We start from the raw sequence: 19,716 nt of genomic DNA on the forward strand, positions 1-19,716 counted from the left end.
TGTCTAGGATCATATTCATCTGCTTTGTTACTTCCACTCCTACCATTTCATAAAATTCAGCTAGATGGCTTTTGAGTTCTTCCACCTCTGGGCTTGCTTTGGGTGAATTGAGTGTTTTGCATTGCATCTTGCTTCTGTGTTTTCTCATTTTCTTTTTGTTTTTGCTTATTTGTTTTCACATTGAGACTTGTATGTTGCTAATGGTAGGTAGTTTTATTACTAGTATCAAGACCTCTTTGGGCGATGACTGCTTCTCAGAGCTGTCTTATAGATGTTGCTGGCTGCTGGCCTCTGAGTCTGTCCAAGGATCCTGCCTGTTCTGTTTATTAGGGATGAAAGGCTGCAGCCCAATTAACCTAGCACCAGTTCCTTGGTATTGGACTGTAGTACTGTTTATGGCCCCTAGACAACCTAGGTATTGGTGTACAAGGAGGATCAATGCATCACAACAGCTGTGTCACCTTAGCTAATTTAGTACAATGAGTAATCATAGTATCAAACATAAATTGGAAAATGACACTGTAGTAACTAATACTTTGTCACCTTTAAGCCTAGTTACAAGGTTTATAGTTATATAGCAAGACCTAAGACAAATCAGAAAATTATATTCAGTAAATATCCCCTCAATAGAACAATTTTACCCTCTTTCACCATAAAGCAGTATTCAGCCAGAGTAAGAGATAGTTAAGGACCTGTGGATTCATAAGGGTAAATGGTATGGGTGTGGTTGTATGAAGAAGAAAGAGAAAAGAAATAGATTATGAAAAATAAAGCAGTGGTAGATGTGAAGAATGTGGTAAGATTAGATTGAGGTAAGAGGCCCTGTTAAAGACTAAAGGGAAATTAGTGGTATTAGATAACAGTAACAGACGACCACCTGGGAAAAGGATTAAAAAATAGGGAGTGGAGATTAAACTAGAGGAAAAGAAAATAAGAAACAATACTAAGGGAACAAATTAAAAGAAAGAAGGTGAGAAAAGAAGGGGGAGAGAAAGAGAATGAAAGGAGGGCCTATTTAAACAAATAAAACAAAGTAATATTAAAGGGACAAGAACACGGGTGGTAAAAGTACAACCTCCACCAGAAGAAAAACATAGTGAAAAAAAGTACCAATAATTGAGGGGAATAAAGAGAGAAGGAAAAGTTTCCTATGTATTTCCCGAGGAGCGTTTTTCCCAGGTCAGTAGTCTTTAATATTGCCAGTCACATTCCTCTTTGCCTGTCTCTACCGTCTGTGAAGTTGCCTGGAAATCCCTGAGTTCCAGGGGAACCTCTCTTCACAGTCTCTTGTTTGTGGCAGTTGTTCTAGCTGGGGGATCAGACCAGGGAAGGTGTGGGGCCTTGTTTCTGATGCTCCTGTTGTGGATTCCTTTTGGTAGGGACCCATGCTGGTTACCCGATGTTTATTCCAGTGTCTCTGGCACAGGCTCCCGGTATCATGTGGAGGCTCCTATGGGCTCCAAACCCGATTCTCGGTCCTGTGGATGCTCAGAGGAGAAACAAATCTGGCCAAGACTAATGTGGGTAGGTTCCTGCAAGCCCAGTGAGGGCACAGAGCGCTGGGGGGTGTCTCACGGGTGTCCAGAGTACCAGGCGGAATAGGCGGCCATTGGCCCTTGCTGCTTAACCAGGCAGAGGACCAGCCTATGGCATCAGGCAGGGGCTCTGTCTGGGGTTTTGGCTGAAAGCAGGGTGGAGACTCTGCTCTACCCAGGGTGCTTGAGACATCCTGTGAAACCCTGGCTGCCCAGGGACTGAGGGTAGAGGTGAGATGGAGACTGGCAGGTCTAGGATTGGAGCAGGGTCCTGAGAGCTCACTGTAGGCTCAGGCCAGCTCAGGGTGCTGAATATGGACTCAGACTGGACCAGTGTTAGCTCTGTGTGCCAGATGAATGTCCCATTTGCGAGGGAGAAACTGCAGGCTCCCAGCAGTGACTCAAGTGTGCTCTGGCTCCAATATGGAAGACTCCCAACACAGGCAATGATTGTGTTTTTCCACTCAGAGTCTGAGAAGCAACAGGTGGGTGGGGGGAGGGAGCAGTTCCCTGGTCACTGGCCTGTGTGTGTGCCAGGAAAAATGCTGCCAGGCTGCAGTTTCTGTTTAGAGAGGGGATGATGAGGTGAAGGCCCTGGACACCCCAAGTCTATCCTGTGAGGCTGGACTGCCATGCTGCGTGGATCCCACTGGCTGTTTGGGAACTTTTAAGTGGCAGTTCCCTGTTGTGTGGACTGAGGTCATGCAGGCCTTCCTGTTGGACTGTTTTGGTGCTTTTGAATGTCTATACATATATTTTGTTTGATCTACAAGTCTCTTCTTTCAAATTGAATTTTTCATCAGGGTTTATGTCCTTCCCCTTCTTCCAGTTACCTGTGTTTTTAATTGATCTTCTCTGAATTTCTCAGATGTGATTCCTCCTCTGTTCAGCATGTTAGACTCCTCTCTCATATTGTGCTTTTTGATATCTTCTTCTTAAACAAGAACTGTAAATTTGGGGTGGACCAAAAAGGAAAAAAGTGAAATAGCAACAGCAAACTCATTTAGCAAAGAGCAGTCCCTTCTGGGGACAACTTGTCTGGTCACAAGGTGGGTCACAGTAGAGGCCAGACTCACCACCCCTGAGGCCAGAGTCTTCCCAGGGCATCTCAAAGTGACAGGCTGCTCATCATGGCCTTTCGGCTGGCGCACACTCAGCAGGGGCAGGGTGGTGGAGGGAGGTGGTGGGGAAGCTGTGCCCCCATCTGCTGGGGCTCACCTCTCCCAACCTGTCCCCACAGCCTTTCCGCTGCGCTCACTGCCATTACTCCTGCAACATCTCGGGCTCCCTGAAGAGGCACTACAACCGGAAACACCCCAGCGAGGAGTATGCCAATGTGGGCAGTGTGGAGCTGGCAGCTGAAGCGCTCATCCAGCAAGGTAGGTGAGGGCCACAGGGCCTGCCCGGCTGCCCTGCAGAGAGTCGCCACATCTACTGTGCAGTTCGGATCTGTGGGCATTCAATTTTGTTAGTTCTTCATCATTGTCATCATGCTCATTATTGTCTGCCAACATTGCTCATTTCCTGGTTCACATTATAAAACTGTCAGAACAATTATAACAAGTGGAAATCTAAAATGAGCAATAGAAATTTACCCAGGGATCCTCCTGTGCCCAACAGTGTTCCTCGAGCAGTATTGCCCTCCTCTCTGTCCACTCCTAACATTTGCAGAGGAAAGTGTAGGGTCTTCTCTTTACTCACCACTGACAGGAATGCTTTGTTTATTTTTGACTTAACATCTTCCTAATTATAATTTCTAGGACCTTTTTGTAATACAGCATTGCATACAAGTACTTTAACAGTTCTGTTTCTAAACATTGTGGGGTTTTTAGAGGGTTTTTTTTCTGTTTGCAATTTTAATTAATATTATTGTAAGCATATTTATAGATGAACTTGTTGGGTCATCTAAAATTATTGAGTATGGAGATTACCTGTACCTATTCATTCTAAAAGGAAAAATATTTTAGAACATTGAAACTAATGAGAATTGATGAAAACTTCTGGTAGTATTGAAAAGTTTATTGTTTTCTTTTTTCTTTTCTTTCTTTTTTTGCTTTTTTCAATAAATAGTCACACATTCTCACTTGGGAAGTTTTAGCTCTTGTGCTGTTACCGTACAGAAAAATTCTGCTGTATTTAGATCTGCACTTTGGTAATTCAACTAAGAATGATTGCAGCATACAGCATAGTGGTTGCCACTCCAAGTCCTGTGTACTATTTGAGGCTAAAGACGGTTTTAGAAATCTGCCCCTGGTAAACAGAGATGTGGGTTGTGAGCCCTGCTGCAGGTGGGGAGGCTCAGTTGTCTCAGTGAGCGTGAACCCCTGCTTGCCATAATGGCCATGAGATGCATCTTAATGTAAAACAAAGAAATTGGCTGTATCCTTCAGCACTTTCAGTGACAGAGCCAGTGTACAGAAATAGATGAGCAGCTGAGAAATCTCAGGATCATTTTAAAACTGTCCATCTGGGGTATTGGAGAGCATGTGCTTTTTCATTTTCTTCAGTGGTGTTTTATGGAGCTGGGGAGCAGGATGATGTGGTGGCTCAAGTCTTCCTCCTTCTTCTTTAGCTGAGCCATCTTGCATAGTTATCTAATATTTCCTTCTTAAGCCCTTGACCTGTAGGATGGAGCTCACTCAGAGCAGCCATCTGCTGAGACGGTACAGAGGGTGCAATGTGAGACTGCTCAAATATATGGCATGCAATACTTTTTATCTGTAGATTTGTATTTTTTTTTCCTGGAAAATCTGAGAATTCTGGAGCCATTACTTCCCCCCACCTCTGGTGCTAGGGAATTGTGAGATTGGTGTGATCATTCCTATTTTAAAACAAGTAAATGAACAAAGGACAAACAAATGCCAGCCACAAAGTGGGCAAGTGGTCAAGCCCAACCCAGTCTTCTGCTTCAGTGCCTGCTGACCTGCCACTCCATGTCTGATGTGAAGTCTGTAGAAGTTGGCACTTATTAAAGAGGTAGAGGAGGAAGGGGGGGAGCGGAAGGAGGAGGAGCAAAGGCATAGTCCTGTTCTGTGATATGGACTGGGTCACACCTGCCACATGGCAGTGTGTTGAAAGGTCAGTCACACGTGGGGTACTGTTCACTTCCTCTTAGGTCATTGTCTCCATGAGAGTTGCCAATTCAACCCACAGCTGACTGTGGGACCTTTCTTTCCAGCCTTTCCCTGTTGTCCAGAGATAACATATATCCCAAGATTTTGGGGAGTTTATGAAAGGAGGAAAGGGTATGGGGAAGACCACCTTAAGCTCTCATTCTCAGGTTTCTTTAGTGGGATTCAGGCCAGCCATCTAGCTAATGATAAAACACATTGCTTTCTTCTCTGGTTTCCCCACATTGTTTTTCTTGAGGAGTCCATGGGAAGGGGGGCTGAGTTTGATACGGGATTCAGATATCCCTGAATTCTGTGGCTAGATATACTATAACAGCATGCCAAGTCACTTGGAGCCCTCTAGTGCTTGGTGTGATTTCCACTTGACTCCTACCCCTAATACATATCCTCATTCTGAGCTGAGGTTCTGGCTGGGTCACAGGCCAGACACCAAGGTTAAAAACAACAAAAAATGGGAATGTCACAAGGTCCTAGTCCATATGTCACTTGCTGCTCTTAGAGCAAAATTATTCTATAGATACTTTCCTTTGAAATTTAAGCTGCTTTGGCTGCAGTTATTCTTTAGTGCCTATCTTAATTTCTTATGGCTGCTGTAACAAATGGCCTAAAAGAACACAAACTTATTTTCTTTGAGTTCTGAGAGGTCAGACGTCCAGTGTTTTACTGAGCTAAAATTGAGGCACTAACAAACCTGTGTTCCACCCAGATACTCTAGAAGAGACTGTGTTTTCTTTACTTTTCCCAGCTTGTACAGGCACTACATTCCTTGGCTTGTGGCCCCCTCCTCCATTTTCTAAGCTAGGAACAGCTAGTGGAATCTTTCTTACATCAAATCACTATGACCGCCTTTTCTTCCTCTTGTAATGATCTTTGTGATTACATGTGCCTCATTCAATGACCCAGAATAATTTCCTGCCTCAGGATCATTAACTGAGTCACATCCAGCCATGTTCATCTGCTCTGGGATTTAGGGTGTTCATGTCCTTAGGGGACCCAATATTTGGCCTACTGCATGCTTTGGCTTCCTTAAAGATAGGAGCTTTAGCATTTTCACCTTAGTAAAGGTGAAATCTCAGACACAAGAGTTTAAAGATGCAGTTTTGGGTCACTTGAGCAAGTGCAGATTCTTCTTACTGCCCTGCCCAGTGTTCCATGTCATTCCGGGACTTATATTATTGAATGTGAAATTGAATTCTCCATAATGTCAGGCACCACAAAGGAGCGCAAATAGTTCAAGGCCTAAAACTTCTCTAGAATATATTGCATTCCACAAAGAGCAAAGGAGGTCATGATCCATTTTTTACATTACTCCTGAATTTCTGTGCTTCTGCCTGGTTAATCAGTCTGAGGAAAATGTGAACTGGGGTTCAGTTTTTTGTGGTGCTTAATATCAGTTCTGTGAGTAAATTCACCAAGTCTGCTGTTGACCTTTACTGTGTGTTGTAAGAATGTAATGAATTGAAATAGAAATTAATTTCTCTCAGCTTTAATGTCAATTAACTAGCATAGTTTATACATTCAGTCTAGATGAACATATTTCATTTGTTGTTCTTTAATTAAAGTTACTTTGGCAAAGGTTGAAGTTTTAATTATTGTGGGGGCATTATCATATTAAGTTTAATTTAAACATAATATAAAGATGTTTTTCTCCCGAAATTAGTTTTCATGAAAGAGTACCCCAGAAGGAATTTTTAATTTCATTGTGAAGCCTGTGTTTAACCTTAGGTTGTTGAGTTTTGGTCATTGCTGCTTATTAAGTCTTTCAAGGAGAAGCAGGTCAATTTAGTCAAAGGAAAACATGGAAATTCTCACACCTTGGAAGTTTTCAAAGATGGTCAGGGGAAAAGACATCATTTTAGTTGATTAATAAGTGATAACAACGGAGGTTAAAAACTAAGTTTAATTATCCTCTGGTCAATAAAGAACAAGTCTGTTTGATTTTATCTAGAAAAAGAATGCAGTGTGTTTGAGTTTCAGAAAATAAGTATCTATCTGAGCTTCCTTTTCTGTAGAAACCCCAATTATAGAATAGTTCTCTGTATAGATTCCGCTGACATGGAATTGGTTCAGGAGATGGAGTACATCATAACTGCCTGTGGAAGATGATTAAATTGTGTGATGTGTTCCCATGACATCATCTAGTTCTTATATAAGTTGTCCAGACAACTTCACTATCAGGACAGAATCCTTCTACTTCCTTAGTGCTCTGTCTTAGTTACTTTCTCATTGCTGGGACAAAATACTTAACACACACAAGTTAAGGGAGGATAGGTTTATTCTAACTCAGTTTATAAAGGCTTCAGTCCATAGTTGGCTGGCTCCAAGGCAGGGCAGCATTACAGATGGGCATGACAGAAGAGAAACAGTCCATGGCATAGCAGGCAGGAACCAGAGCCATGAGGGGAGGAAGAGGGACATATTTATATACGGACCATGCCCACAGTGACCCACCAGGCTTCACTTTCCAGCATCACACCCAGCTATAAACCCATAGATGGACTAATCCAGTATCACACACCCACGATCCACTCAAAAGCCCCATGTATGAGCCCATGAGGCTTTGAGGGAACATCGAGATATAAGCCATAATAGGCTTCAGTGAGCAATAAATAAATATGACAGCTTGGCATACACGCAGTGGTCAGCTCAACTATTTCACTGCCTAAATATAAGCATCTCTAATTTGTTCAGGTCATAGAGGTTTTAGAGAAATAGAACACTGTTTCACATCATGTGACATGTACGTCAGGGACGTAGAAGGGTCTGACTGTTGGTGAGGTTTCAGGGCTCCAGAGACAGGATGGGGAGCCAGTGCAGGAGTTTGAATCAGAAAGATGCTTTGTAGCAGTAAAGATCAAATGAGATCTTGAAGGTAGAACTTCTTTATTAGCTTTCCATCACTGGGACAACATACTTGATAATATCAATGAGAATGAAAATGAAGAAAGGGGATTTAGAGGAGGAGAGAGACAAACAGGAAAGAATGGGAGATTTAAAAAAAGAATCAAGCTGTATTACGTACATGTGCCCACTCTCCAAGATGATTGTAAACTACATGTTTTGCAAACATGTACTAGTAAAAAAAATACCTGACATACACAATTTGAAGGAGAAAGGATTTCTTTTAGCTCGTAATTTCAGCCCATGGTTGGCTTCCTCCAAGGCAGAAAGATCATGGTGGAAAGTGAGGCAGAAAAAAGATGCTCACTTCAGGCAGGGCAGAAGCGAAGAGAGCAGGAGAGCCTCAGGGGAAGGGAGGAGAGACCAGATATAGTACCCAGGGTTGAACCTCGTGACCCACGCAGACCCACCCAGAAGTAGAGTTTTGCTGATCTCCTAGATGTTCTCAAGCCAATGGATTTGACTGTCAAGATTAATCATCATAGCTTTCAAAACTGGAGGTGTGGCAGGCATCCTGACAAGGGAAGGCGCTGTGTGGCCTGAAAGACCAGGAAAGGAGCCCTCTAGGGTAAAGGGATGGACACTGTCACAGTGCGGCAAGACAAGGCTGCCGGGCCTTCCAGGATATGTGAGGTGCCAGAAGTTTATTCTGGAGTGACAGAGACCCATGACAGCATTTTACATGTGTGTGGCATGTGACTCAGTTTGTTTTGAAAAGCACATTCTGTGCTTTATTTGAGAAGGCAAACAGTGGAGAACAGGGCTGCCAGGAGATCAGTTAGGAGCTGGTTGCTCCCATCTGTGCAAAAGGCCACAGTAGCAGGGATTGGGAGGGCTGTGGAGGTGCTGGGACTGCATAGTTCTCTTTGGGCCTCATGAGGATGAGGCACCTGCTAAGCAGCCTTTGAGCCTGGAGTTCAGGGCAGAAATCTGGGCTGGAGATGCAGGCAGGACCATCACCACCGTATGGATCATATGTGAAGGGCACTGAGTTCCCCGGGAAGCAGCAGGTCGGGGCATGCCCTCGTTTAGAGTGGGTGGGAGGAGGAGCCTGGAGAAGGTCCGGGAAACCAGCCTGCAGTCCAGGGGCTGGGCTGTGGACAGAAGTCAGCTAAGGGGCGAGCAGGAGGTCCAGTCATATGAGAGGGAAGCCAGGCTCAGGGAGGCCTGTCCCAGAGGCCTGAGAAACAGCATGCTCAGTGGAGTGTGCCCAGCGCCCAGCTTGAGCTTGGATACTCAAGGAGCTTTGTAAAAATGTCTGCAGTTGTGTCTCCACATTCACAGTTTGTGCAATATACAATTTAACTACAGTTTAGTGTCCACATTCCCTTTCACTTTCATGTTAGCATATTACATGGAGAGTGTTTAGTGTTTACTTTGCCTGCATCTTTCACTTCAGAGTGATGATGGAGAGTTCAGCTGTTTGTTCTGGAAAAGACATCCAGTCTGACAGGGCTGCACCTGTGCTATAGGGCCCAGGGGTAATCCCTGGAGGGGCGGAGACCCTCATGCATATTTGGAATCTATCCAGGCCTCACAGGTGCAGACAGACAGAACTCTGTAGTAGACAGCTTTGAAAGATCTTACCCAATACTCTCATTTTGAAGTAAGAGATGAGGACTTCAGTGGTGGACGAAGAAACCCTCGAAGTTGGAATCTTGACAGTAAAAACAACTGTGTTGTGTTATTTGCCTCAGCACCCTTAGATCAGAGCAAGGAAGGCCAGTAGTTGGGGTTTCTGGGCTGTGCCCTTACCTGTGGGCTTGACAGAGAAGTTGTGGAGGATGAGAACTCCACCGGCCCAAGTATACGCTCTTTGAGGAGGCACCACAGAGAGGACAGGTGTAGAGTGCCTACAGAAGGCAAAGAAGGATGGTGGTGTAAGTGACAGAACGGGAGGGCTCTAGGCATACTACTGGGGTGCTTGGATTTAGCCCTAGGCATGGCACTCAGCAGTTACATGTATGGTTGCATGAGGTTTCACAAATAACAAATTGGTAGGGAGGATGCTTGGAGTAGGAGAGGTCAAAGAGCTCTGGAGGGCTGTGCACTAAAGTCAGTGAATATCATAGACCTTAAGTGAAGAGCGCCCAGGTGGCAGTGTTCCAGAGGGATACAGTGCCGTGGGAGGAGGGATAAACCTGGAATCCTATTGCAGTGGCGCTGGCATGGCTGCCCTGGCCTGGCCTCTTTCTTACTTGGGCTTCTGAATGTGGGCACCCCCCACAGAGAGGACCTTGTAGAGAACATAAAGATGGTGAGGAAGGAGCAGGCTTTTCTTGGTGTGGTTCATGTTGGGAGTTTTGTTACCCAAGTGTTCTGAGATCCCAGGTTGCAGTGAAAGAAGGACAGTGCAGAGGAGAAGCCACTGGGTTCTAGTAGAGAAAATAGCTGAATAGGGTTCATTGTGGGAGGGGAGAGAGGCCCGGGACCTTGCCACTGGGGGAGTGAGTTGCTGGAACTGGATGGGCTCCATGCTCTACACAACCAAGCAGTGGCACTTTGCCTAGGGTCCCAGGGGCAGGCCCAGTGGCCCTGGCAACAGGCCTGACCCTGGCCAGGAGAGCGGGGGTCTCATGGCATTACTGTAGTGAGGCGTGACTTGTTCAGAGATGTTTGTCCAGTGTCTAGCTGAGTTGCTGCTTCTGCTGTAATTTTAGAAAGAAGGATAATCTTTCTGTGTGAATCTTTAGTTGTTTTGGGTTTTATTTTTTTGCTGTTTTGTTTTACCTTCAGTTTCACATTCTCCTAATTAAAGCACCAAACGCTTCCTGGAACATGTGCGAAATTTAATCAGTTCAATAAATAGTGACATTTCAGGATGTGACCAGTTTTTAAATTTGTTCTGTGCTGGGAGAGTCACCTGGGAATTTGTACCAGTGACCTAGCTTCTGATGTGAAGGAGACTGAGAATCTGGCTCCTGTTCTTAAGTGGTTTGGGCAAAGAAAACTGAGAAAAGCAGCCATTGCCCTTGTATTTTTTTCTGGTTTGTTACGTACAAATAAAAACATGAAAGTGATTTTAGCCACTTACATACTCAGCCAAGGGAATTGCGTTTCTTATTTCATTTCTTCCTGGCATTTAAAATATCAAGCATGTGTTAGGCTCTTTGCAAACGCTTATTCAGTAAGTAAGAAAAGAATATTAAATTTTAAAATCTCTCTCTCTCTCTCTCTCTCTCTCTCTCTCTGTCTCTCTCTCTCTCTGAAAGACATCTACACTGTTGCTGTTGTATTCCAATACTGAGGGAATCCTGAAAGGACTCTTAAGTACTAGAGACAAAACATTACACTTATTAGATTCAAGTTATTTGGCTAGGAAGAACTGTGGAATTTTTATGTGCTTTGAACACATCTTTTTACCCGTCTGTGCTTGCAGGTGGCTTGAAATGTCCTGTCTGCAGCTTTGTTTATGGCACCAAATGGGAGTTCAACAGACACTTGAAGAACAAACATGGCTTGAAGGTGGTGGAAATTGATGGAGACCCCAAGTGGGAGGTAACTTTCTAGAGTATGGTATTGATCTTGACATTTCTAAACACAAATGCCATCCAGGCCTGCCCAAGAGCTGAGCATGGACAGTCAAACTTCAGACCATTGGATCTGGTGGCTGGGAAATTTCTGAAACCTTTTCAAATCACATCCTTGGGTATAGTTGGGTGGGATCTGGACCATGCATGTGGATTCTTGTTTTGAATAAGAATAAGAGCATCACCTCTTCCTTGAATATTTATATTGACCTCATTGACCTTTATACTTCTCATATTATCAAATCCAGAGTATTAGATCTTGCATCTGAAATAAGAATGGAAGGCAAGGAGTTCATTGCCACCTTCACTGTGAAAATTGGGAAGGGCCTCATTTACTGATTCCAGTCCCTACCCTGCCTCTATTGAAGGCCTGTGCTCCTACTTGCCATCTTTGCTTTCTCTGAAGTAGTTGGAACCAGTTAGAACCAGCAGTCATTGCTCTTTTCAAATACCATGAGCTAATGGCAGTTTCTTAAGACATAGCTTCTCACTCAGCACTATTTACATTTGGATCTGGATAATTCTGTGGTATGGAGGGCTATACTGTGCCACATAGGATGTTTGGCTGCATTTCTGGCTACTTTCCACTTGATACCAGTACTATCACCCCCATTCCCCTGGCCACCATTAAGATAAACACCAGACATTGCCAGTGTTCATTGTTCTGTGGCAGTCAGTATCAGCCCCAGTTGATATGAGGACTTCATAAAGCATTCACTGATTAGGAGTAAGGGCTTTGAAACAAAATCCACAACACATGAAAGTGATAAAACATCATGACAATGTCGGACTCTGGAATGACAAAGAAGAGTGGTTCAGTGGGAGGGAACATGTTAAAATAATCCATCATGATAATAGAACTAGGGAGAAAAATGATCATTTTCATAGGTGTAGAAAAGGCATTTGACAAAATTCAACATTCACTGATTAAAAACAGATGATAAAGTAAGAACTTGATGAATGCATCCTAAAGATGATAAAAATATATGTGTCTCAGCCCAAAAGCAAGTTGCTTACTTCATTGAGAAACACTACTGGAGGGTTTCCCCTGAAGTCAGAAACAAGACAAGAATGCCGAGCAACCCTACTAGTCATTAACACTCTAAGGGGACCATCAGCCAGTGTGGTTAGAAGGGGCAAAGCTAATACAGCCAGAACACCAAAATATTTCTGTTTGCATGTGATGGGATTATATTTTTGAGAAATATGAAAAAATGAATGAAAAACTACTACAGACAATAAGCAGCAAATTTAAAGATCAATGACAGTAATTAATAGCATATATTCACACATGTATACACATACCTCTGTGTATATATAGGTATGTGCATATACGTGTTTATGTGCTTGTGTACACACATATGTACATATACAAAGTCAGGTAGACAGAAGGGAAGCAAAGACACTGTTTATTATAGGAAACAGAAAAATAGAAATCGAGGCATAGCTCTCACAAGATATAAACAGGGAAAGCCATAAAACACTCCTTAGAGACATAAACATGGAGTTGAACAAATGAACAGGCATCCATCAAGAATAACATAAAGATGTTAATACTCCTGGAAGTAATTCATAAGATGATGTATCAATATAATGAAAATATCATTAGATTTTTTTTCTGGAGCTAATCAACTTGATTTCTGAAGTTAATTTGGAAGAATAATTAGGACTACTTAGAAACACCTCGGAAAACTGGTAGGAGAATGCTAGCAGATATCAAAACATGTTCTGAATCCTCTATAACTAGGACATTGTAGTATTTGTGCATGAAGAGGTCTATTGAAACAGAAGAGAAAATTCAAAGAAAGCCCAATGATATGTGGACATTTAGCATGATTAAAGATGATAGTTCATATTGGTAGGAGAAACATGGGCATTTTTAGTGAGCCATGTAGAGTAGCTTAATAGCCACAAAGAAAAAGGTAAAGTTGAGTCTGCTTCCCAGAACTTAAGACAAATTTCAAAATGATCAGAGACTTAAATGAAAAAATAATGATGTTTTACAAATGGTAGATGAAATCATGAGTGAATTCACCTATGAAATGAATGTGAAGAACTTTCTTAATTTTCAAAATGTAGATTCAACAATAGAAAAACTGAAAAAAAATTAACTGCATAAAATACTAAAATGCCTTCTAGAAAAGAACTCATAAACAAAAAGATAAAATATTTAAAAATTTTCAGTAATATCATAGAAAAAGAATATCATTTTCTTGTCTTCCATATACACTGATTAAAAAAAAATCAACAACCCAATAGAAAAATGGGCAAGAAATAAGAAAAATTCCTGGAAAAAATGCAAATGACCTTGAAAATCTGAGAACATGATCAGCTCCACACATAATAAATGAAGTATTAATTAAAACTAGACTGAGATAGAATTTCTCACTTGTTAGATTGATAGGAATCCAAAAGTTTAACATCATCCCTGCTAGAGAAGCTGTGAAGAAATATGCTGCACCCACCCCTGGGAAGGGGATAGCCGTATGTAACAAAATTACATATGTTCCTGTGTCTGTTAACCAGACTATCCTCCTGGTAGTAAACTACATCAGAGTTACACTGTCAAAGTGAGAAGGGTCTGTGAAAAGCTGTATGTTGGAGCACATGGCTGTGAACAACCCAGTGTCCTTGAGCCAGAGACTGAGAGCCATGCAGCCGTGAGATGGAAGAGGGGTGCCCCTGGCGGGTTCCATGGGGTGTCCCCAGGGGGCACTGTTACATGAGAAAGTGCCCCGATCAATGTTGAGGCAGTTTTGCTACTATTTTTTTTTTTTTTTACAGAGTCATCCTGGCGGGTGTTTGGCTCACACCTGTAAGCCTAGCACTCCAAGAGACTGAGGCAGGAGGGTGGCAAGTTCAAGCTGAGCCTGCCTGCACAATTTAGTGAGCTAATGAGATCCTGTCTCAGAATTTAAAAAATAAAATAAAAAGGGTGGTGGATGTGTCTTAGTAGGAAGGACCTGGGTTCAATCCTTTGTACTACCGGGGTGGAGCGGGGGGAGTATATGTGACAAATGAATCAACTTGTGTCACAGATGAGTGATGTGCTCACCCTGAAAATGATGGGAAGAAAGGTAACAGTGGAAAATAGTGTTTTTGCCAGATACTCTAAGGCGGAAGAAAGAGCTGTAGGTGAGATCTACTTGGTAAAAGTGTTTGTCACAGTGGCACAGATAGTTCAGGGGGTAGGAGTTCGGGCTGTCACCTGGTTCCTGGGAATGCCTTGCACAGAGTGCTGTCCTTCCTGAGAGTACCTATCACAAAGTTTCCCCAGAATGAGAGGAGCTGTGATATTTGGGCTATGTCCTGTCCTTTTGCGGGCAAACACATAGCTTGGGTCCAGTGCTGGCTAATAATGTTACTCGTGGTACTTAAAAGTGGAAATGCCACCTCTTCTTTTTGTTAATTTCTGCATTTATCAAATATTTATTGAGTGTCTACTATATGTCAAGCAGGAAACATCTAAATGAAATTGCTCAGTTAGCTGTAAAAGGACAATTACATGCTACTGTGAACCTCGGTGTCAGCTACTGATGAGTGCTTATAGTTTATAACTTTGGTTCATAAAAACTTCAAAGTCCTTTTTCTTCTTTATTGATGATACTCATGTTTTGCTTGTATTTCCCAGCCCTAAAAGAAAGAGATCATTATTGATATCTAATTCTGTGAAAATTCTGACCCACACCTTCTCTAGATACCGGGAACCTATGAATGTCGCTTCAACTTCTACACTCACCAGTCTGATAGTTACCAAATACATTTCTTGCAATCATTTTTGTTTATTGTATCCTTCATATAAAAATAAGAACGGCATGAATGGCTGCGATTTACTGGACTCTTACCATGTTGCAGGACCTGTGCTTTTACATGCTATATAATACCTATCCTCTCTCTTTCCTTGCCTTTCTCCCATCAGCTGCTCCATGGCCTCTATTAGCCACATGGCACAAGGCCCCAGTGTAAGAGGCAGTGTTGGTAGCAGTGGGAGGAGGCAGAGGAGCCTTTAGAAGTGCATGTTTGAGAATATCTGAACTTACAAATCTCTGATTATGAACAGTATACCCTGCTCCCTGCTGCAAGCATGGGTATCACTAAAGCTGGTTTTACAAAGTTTTGGTTCTTGCAAACAAATGGTTTCTTTGGGTAGTATATTTATTGGAGCAGCTGATTTCTTGGGAGGAGGTGGCAGGTAAATGAGGGACTATAAATGGTTCCTTTCTTCTGTGTGTTTGTCTCCATACATTATCCTGGAACTTCTGGGTAATGGTTGACCTTTTAGACGGCCACTTACGTAATGTGGTTGTGTTTAGCCAGCAGCAGAAATGCCCGAGGAGCGATCCACTCAGTATCTGCACATCACAGAGGCTGAAGAAGACGTTCAGGGGACACAGGCAGCTGTGGCCGCACTCCAGGACCTGAGATACACCTCTGAGAGCGGTGAGGACACTCCTGTCTTTGACATCTCAGAGCTGGCTTTTACATGCTGAGTAAATGAACATGTGAATGAGTGATGTTTGCCACTCGGCCCACATCAAAGCCCTAACCTAGCCTTCGAAGTGTGAGAAGCAGTCCTGTTGTCAGGTACCAGGATCTCTGTCTCTGGAAATGGTCCTGAATACAGTGCCTGCAGCAGGTGTGCCTCGTGACAGGGCTGTAAGATTTTCCCACATCATAACACACTTCATTCCAGATCAGCCTGAGAGAGGAGTGGATCTCACTGTTCACACTTCACAGCTATGCAGGTGACTTGGATTGCTAGTGGTGGCTGGTGGGGGGACAGACACCCATGCCCACTCGTGGTGTTGGGGCTGTCCTGGAGCCTGGCTCTCCAGATTTCTCAGGCATGGTCCCTGTTGCATGCTTCCTTACGGTCATCCATCCCAGGGTCCGAGGTCCAGGCAGGCAGTATCCGTGGGTGGCAGAAGTAGCTGAAGGTGTGGTGTGCAGAGTCCCCTTGAAGAGCATTTGGAATGCAGGGCTACTGATCCCCGCCCTACAGTCTCCCCAAAAGGCCCTGCCAGGATTTTTATATCAAATGTGATGATTCTGAAGTTTCAGATAAATTCAAAACCAAACTCTGTGCTAGTCTAGTGGCAGGCAGTTGGGCATTGTTCTTAGAAACAGCTTTTTCTGATGCTCTGTGAATGCAAGTTAATGTTACATTCCGCAGCTCCATATATATTTGGGGGAGAGATTAAGCAAGTGAGATTAAGAGCATCTTTGACTCATCAAATGCCGTAGGATATAGGAGTGAGGAAAACACCGTTTCCACCCAATTCTTAAATCCCCCATGCTTGGCTGTAAGAAAGCTGCACCCCAGCTCCTACAGACCAGTCAGTTTAGGGAGATTAATGGGCAGGGCTGGACGGAATTCAGAGACAGAGCTAAGGAGTGGCCTGGGCTGTTAAGACTAGCCCCTAGACTAAGACCCTGCTTCAATGTGTGTTTCCTTCCTCTGTGTTCAGTGATTGCTCAAGACCTGTAAAACACAGCCTGTCTGTCTTCATCTCCTATAAACATAGCACATGCACATGCACACATACCCATGTACACACATGGCTTCTAAAATACATGTCAAACTTTGCATGCAGCTCAGCAGGCCAGGCCCTCCTGCTCTGGCTCCAAGCTGCCTGAGCTGCCCTGCCTCTTGCTTCCCGTCCCTGGGCTGTGGTTCTCAGCACTGGCTGCATTCCTCACCTGGGTTCTCCAGTGGTGTCTGGAGTGAGGGTTTGGCCCCTTCCTCCCCACATCATTTTCTCTACCCATCTTACCCCACCTCCAACACTCAGATTGTGTGTCACCTACTGGGGACCCACTTCACTTTCCTACACTTCTGCCCAACTGTCCTGCTGATACAGAATCTACTGGGCTACAGGTGATGTAATGATTTGCTCACAGGTGTGTCCCAAGAGCCTGTGATCCCAGGAAGGAACTGATACGGGGGATTGCGTTAGGTCTTGCCTGTGGGAAACATAGTTCCTTAGGGCTTGGTAAGTGGTCATTGAGGGAGTGACTGGATGAAAAATTGACACCTAACCTCAGTGTATTTTACAGGTAAATATTTTAGTCTTTTGATGCTGGGATTGCCTGGCTGCAAGGCAAATTTGTGAGCATAATTCATTCTAGAAACATGCTTATAGTCCAAAGCACTTGTATATCAAAGTGAATTGCCCCATAAGAAATAATGGAAACTCAGATGATTCATTCCACAACCCAAAAATATATAAAAATGATTACAATACTGTAATATAATACAAAATCATAAAGAAAATACAAATTCAAAAAATAAGCAAATTAACCTGCATTTACCTTTAATTAAAACAGAAGCTCAAGCTTAAACTGGTGTGGAGTTTGCAAGCTCCCTGGTTGAGACATCTTTGGATGTTTTGCGCGTCTCCTATGCAGTTTACTTGGCACACTTTCTGTGGTCACCTCCCATGTACTCAAGAGAAATCGGCTCTGCATGTGACCATGTCAGTTGGTACCCTCAGTAGTGAGGGACAGTCTTGTGTCTGCAAAGCTAAGACTCAGAACATCTGGGCTTAAATTCTGGCTTTGTGACATAATTGGCTCAGTGGCCTGAGGCAAGTCTTTTTGCTTTTTTGTGCCCAACTGACAAGTCAGTGAAGTGGGGATAATATCACAGTGCCATCTCCTTACAAGATGCTTGGGGTTTTGAGAGGTTCTCAAAGAAAACACTTGTTAAGCCGTAAAGTAACATACTAATTGTTTCTCTTGTCTGAGTGAGTGATTACTGAGAACCCATGTGTCCTCCGGGAAAGGCATCACCCAAGGGAAGCCAGGCTGGTTTTGCATGGGATGCTCCACAGCTCAGTGGCCTTGATGGTCTCCTGTTTGCCTCTTCCTCCTAAGGCGACCGCCTTGACCCCACGGCTGTGAACATACTACAGCAGATCATCGAGCTGGGTACTGAGACTCACGATGCCACTGCTGTAGCCTCAGTAGTTGCCATGGCACCTGGGACAGTGACTGTGGTAAAGCAGGTAAGATCCCTCTGTTCCAACATATTGTCCCCTCTTGCCACTGTCCACCCCCCCCCCTTATGTTTCCAGGACTTTGCCTATAGCAAATTTGCGATGAAATTGGTCTAGTCTCCTGCATTTTCTTCCACCTTAGATTATTATGGAATTGCACTTTTGGTAGCACTTTTGGTAGCACATCCGTAGGGATGTGTTTGGGGAAAGAGGTATAGTATATTTAACAAACACTCTGGAAACTTTTCATTCATCTCCTTTCGAAGAATCTCAGAATGAAAAGGACATGATGTGGACTCAGTTGGGCACATCTGTGGTGAAAAGCAGCCCTTTTTTCCTGAGACCCCACCAAACAAAAAGACTAGCAGAACCTGGGGATAGACAGAGAGTTCAGGAGTATTTCCCCATGGACTTCCTGAATAGATATCACCTCTTCAGGATAGGAGGAAAATGATCAGTTTTAAAGAAAGGTCACTGCACTAAATGAATAGTTGCCCTGTTTGGCTCATTTCGTATTCTGTCCTCAACAAGGGCTTTACCATCTGTTAGAGTACAGCATGTTTGATAGTTAGAGCATCTTTTCTATCTGTTTATACCCGTCTCTCCATCTACTGTCTCACACTTCACTTTATGAAAGATTTCAGCTGGTCTACACAGGTACTTTAAACACAGAAAACAAAAGCCGAAAACACATCAAAGCCAGGGAGATATATAATTTAGAATCAAAGTCCAAGTTCATGAAGAAAGTTGCAGTGAAGGCCCGAGTTTTGCACAGTTATCTGTGTTTACAGTGACTCATTCACCAGGTGTTTATTGAGTATAGTACCTACTGTTGTCTAGCAGGGTTAGGTTGCTGGGTTCCTGGAGGGAACCAATGCTGCATTCATGGTGGTCACTCTGCTGGGGAAAGGGTAAAACATGAACAAAACAGTACGATGTAAAGGTTGTCAGATGGTGAACAAGTAAGCACGGAGGAGAAAAGTGGAACAAGAAAGGGGTGTGGGGTTGAGGACTGTGGGCTGATACTGCCTTGTGTAACTGAAAACAAGAAGGAAGTGGGAAGCAGTTCCCTTAGGGAATGGGTAAGCTTGGCCTTAACATCAAACACAGCTCTCAAGTGTGAACTCTCAAGCAATGTGTTCCCAGTGGCCTGCCTTTGATGGGTCAGGAGTGGATGTCCCATTGCTTTCATCATAACTTCCCCCTAAGTGGCCTAAGGCACAACTCAGAGTGTAAAATGTAGCCCAGGTAAGTCTGTGGGGTGACTGGAACATTCTGGCTGAACTCTGGATTTTCTGATCTGTTGTCAAAACTCGGTGGATATAGAGAAATATTTGGATTATGTGTTCTACACACCCTCCTCCACAGTGTGGTTTCTCTCAAGGTCTTGGACAGAAGTTGGACAGTACGCAGGTAGGTGTTTCAGCCTGCTGTGACCTGGTATTCTGTGGAGGTTGAGAATAAACCATATACTTCCAAGCTAAACAGATTTTACCTTGTCTTGATATTTACTAGCTTCCAATCTTCAGACTGTTTTGTAAATCCCTTCTGGAACTTCTCACTTGCATCTTGACACATGGAGTCCAAAGCTAGACCTGGTACTTCAGGAAAGGCCTAATTA

At 43.5% G+C, this 19,716-nt stretch overlaps 1 protein-coding gene across 49 annotated transcripts in view; it reads left to right on the forward strand.

Moving 5' to 3' along the window:
• The window catches only part of Zfat (zinc finger and AT-hook domain containing), a 346,969-nt gene that overhangs the window by 289,865 nt on the left and 37,388 nt on the right, over positions 1–19,716 (forward strand). For 48 of the 49 annotated variants that reach the window (XR_015440115.1, XM_087183897.1, XM_087183866.1 and 45 more), the window contains 4 exons: positions 2,776–2,914; positions 10,947–11,065; positions 15,411–15,537; positions 17,974–18,104. Coding sequence is in view for 48 of the 49 variants with exons in the window: in XM_087183897.1 (XP_087040023.1) it covers positions 2,776–2,914; positions 10,947–11,065; positions 15,411–15,537; positions 17,974–18,104 (516 nt within the window). In the remaining variant the exon portion in view is untranslated. Of the gene's footprint in view, positions 1–1,426; positions 1,525–2,775; positions 2,915–10,946; positions 11,066–15,410; positions 15,538–17,973; positions 18,105–19,716 lie in introns of those variants that run through there. The other variant, XM_087184097.1, reaches the window with a different exon arrangement.

This window comes from Heterocephalus glaber, unplaced genomic scaffold, assembly GCF_053883595.1.
Source record: "Heterocephalus glaber isolate CG9 unplaced genomic scaffold, H.glaber_assembly_v1.0 deba00000281, whole genome shotgun sequence".
Taxonomy (NCBI): Eukaryota; Metazoa; Chordata; class Mammalia; order Rodentia; family Bathyergidae; genus Heterocephalus; species Heterocephalus glaber.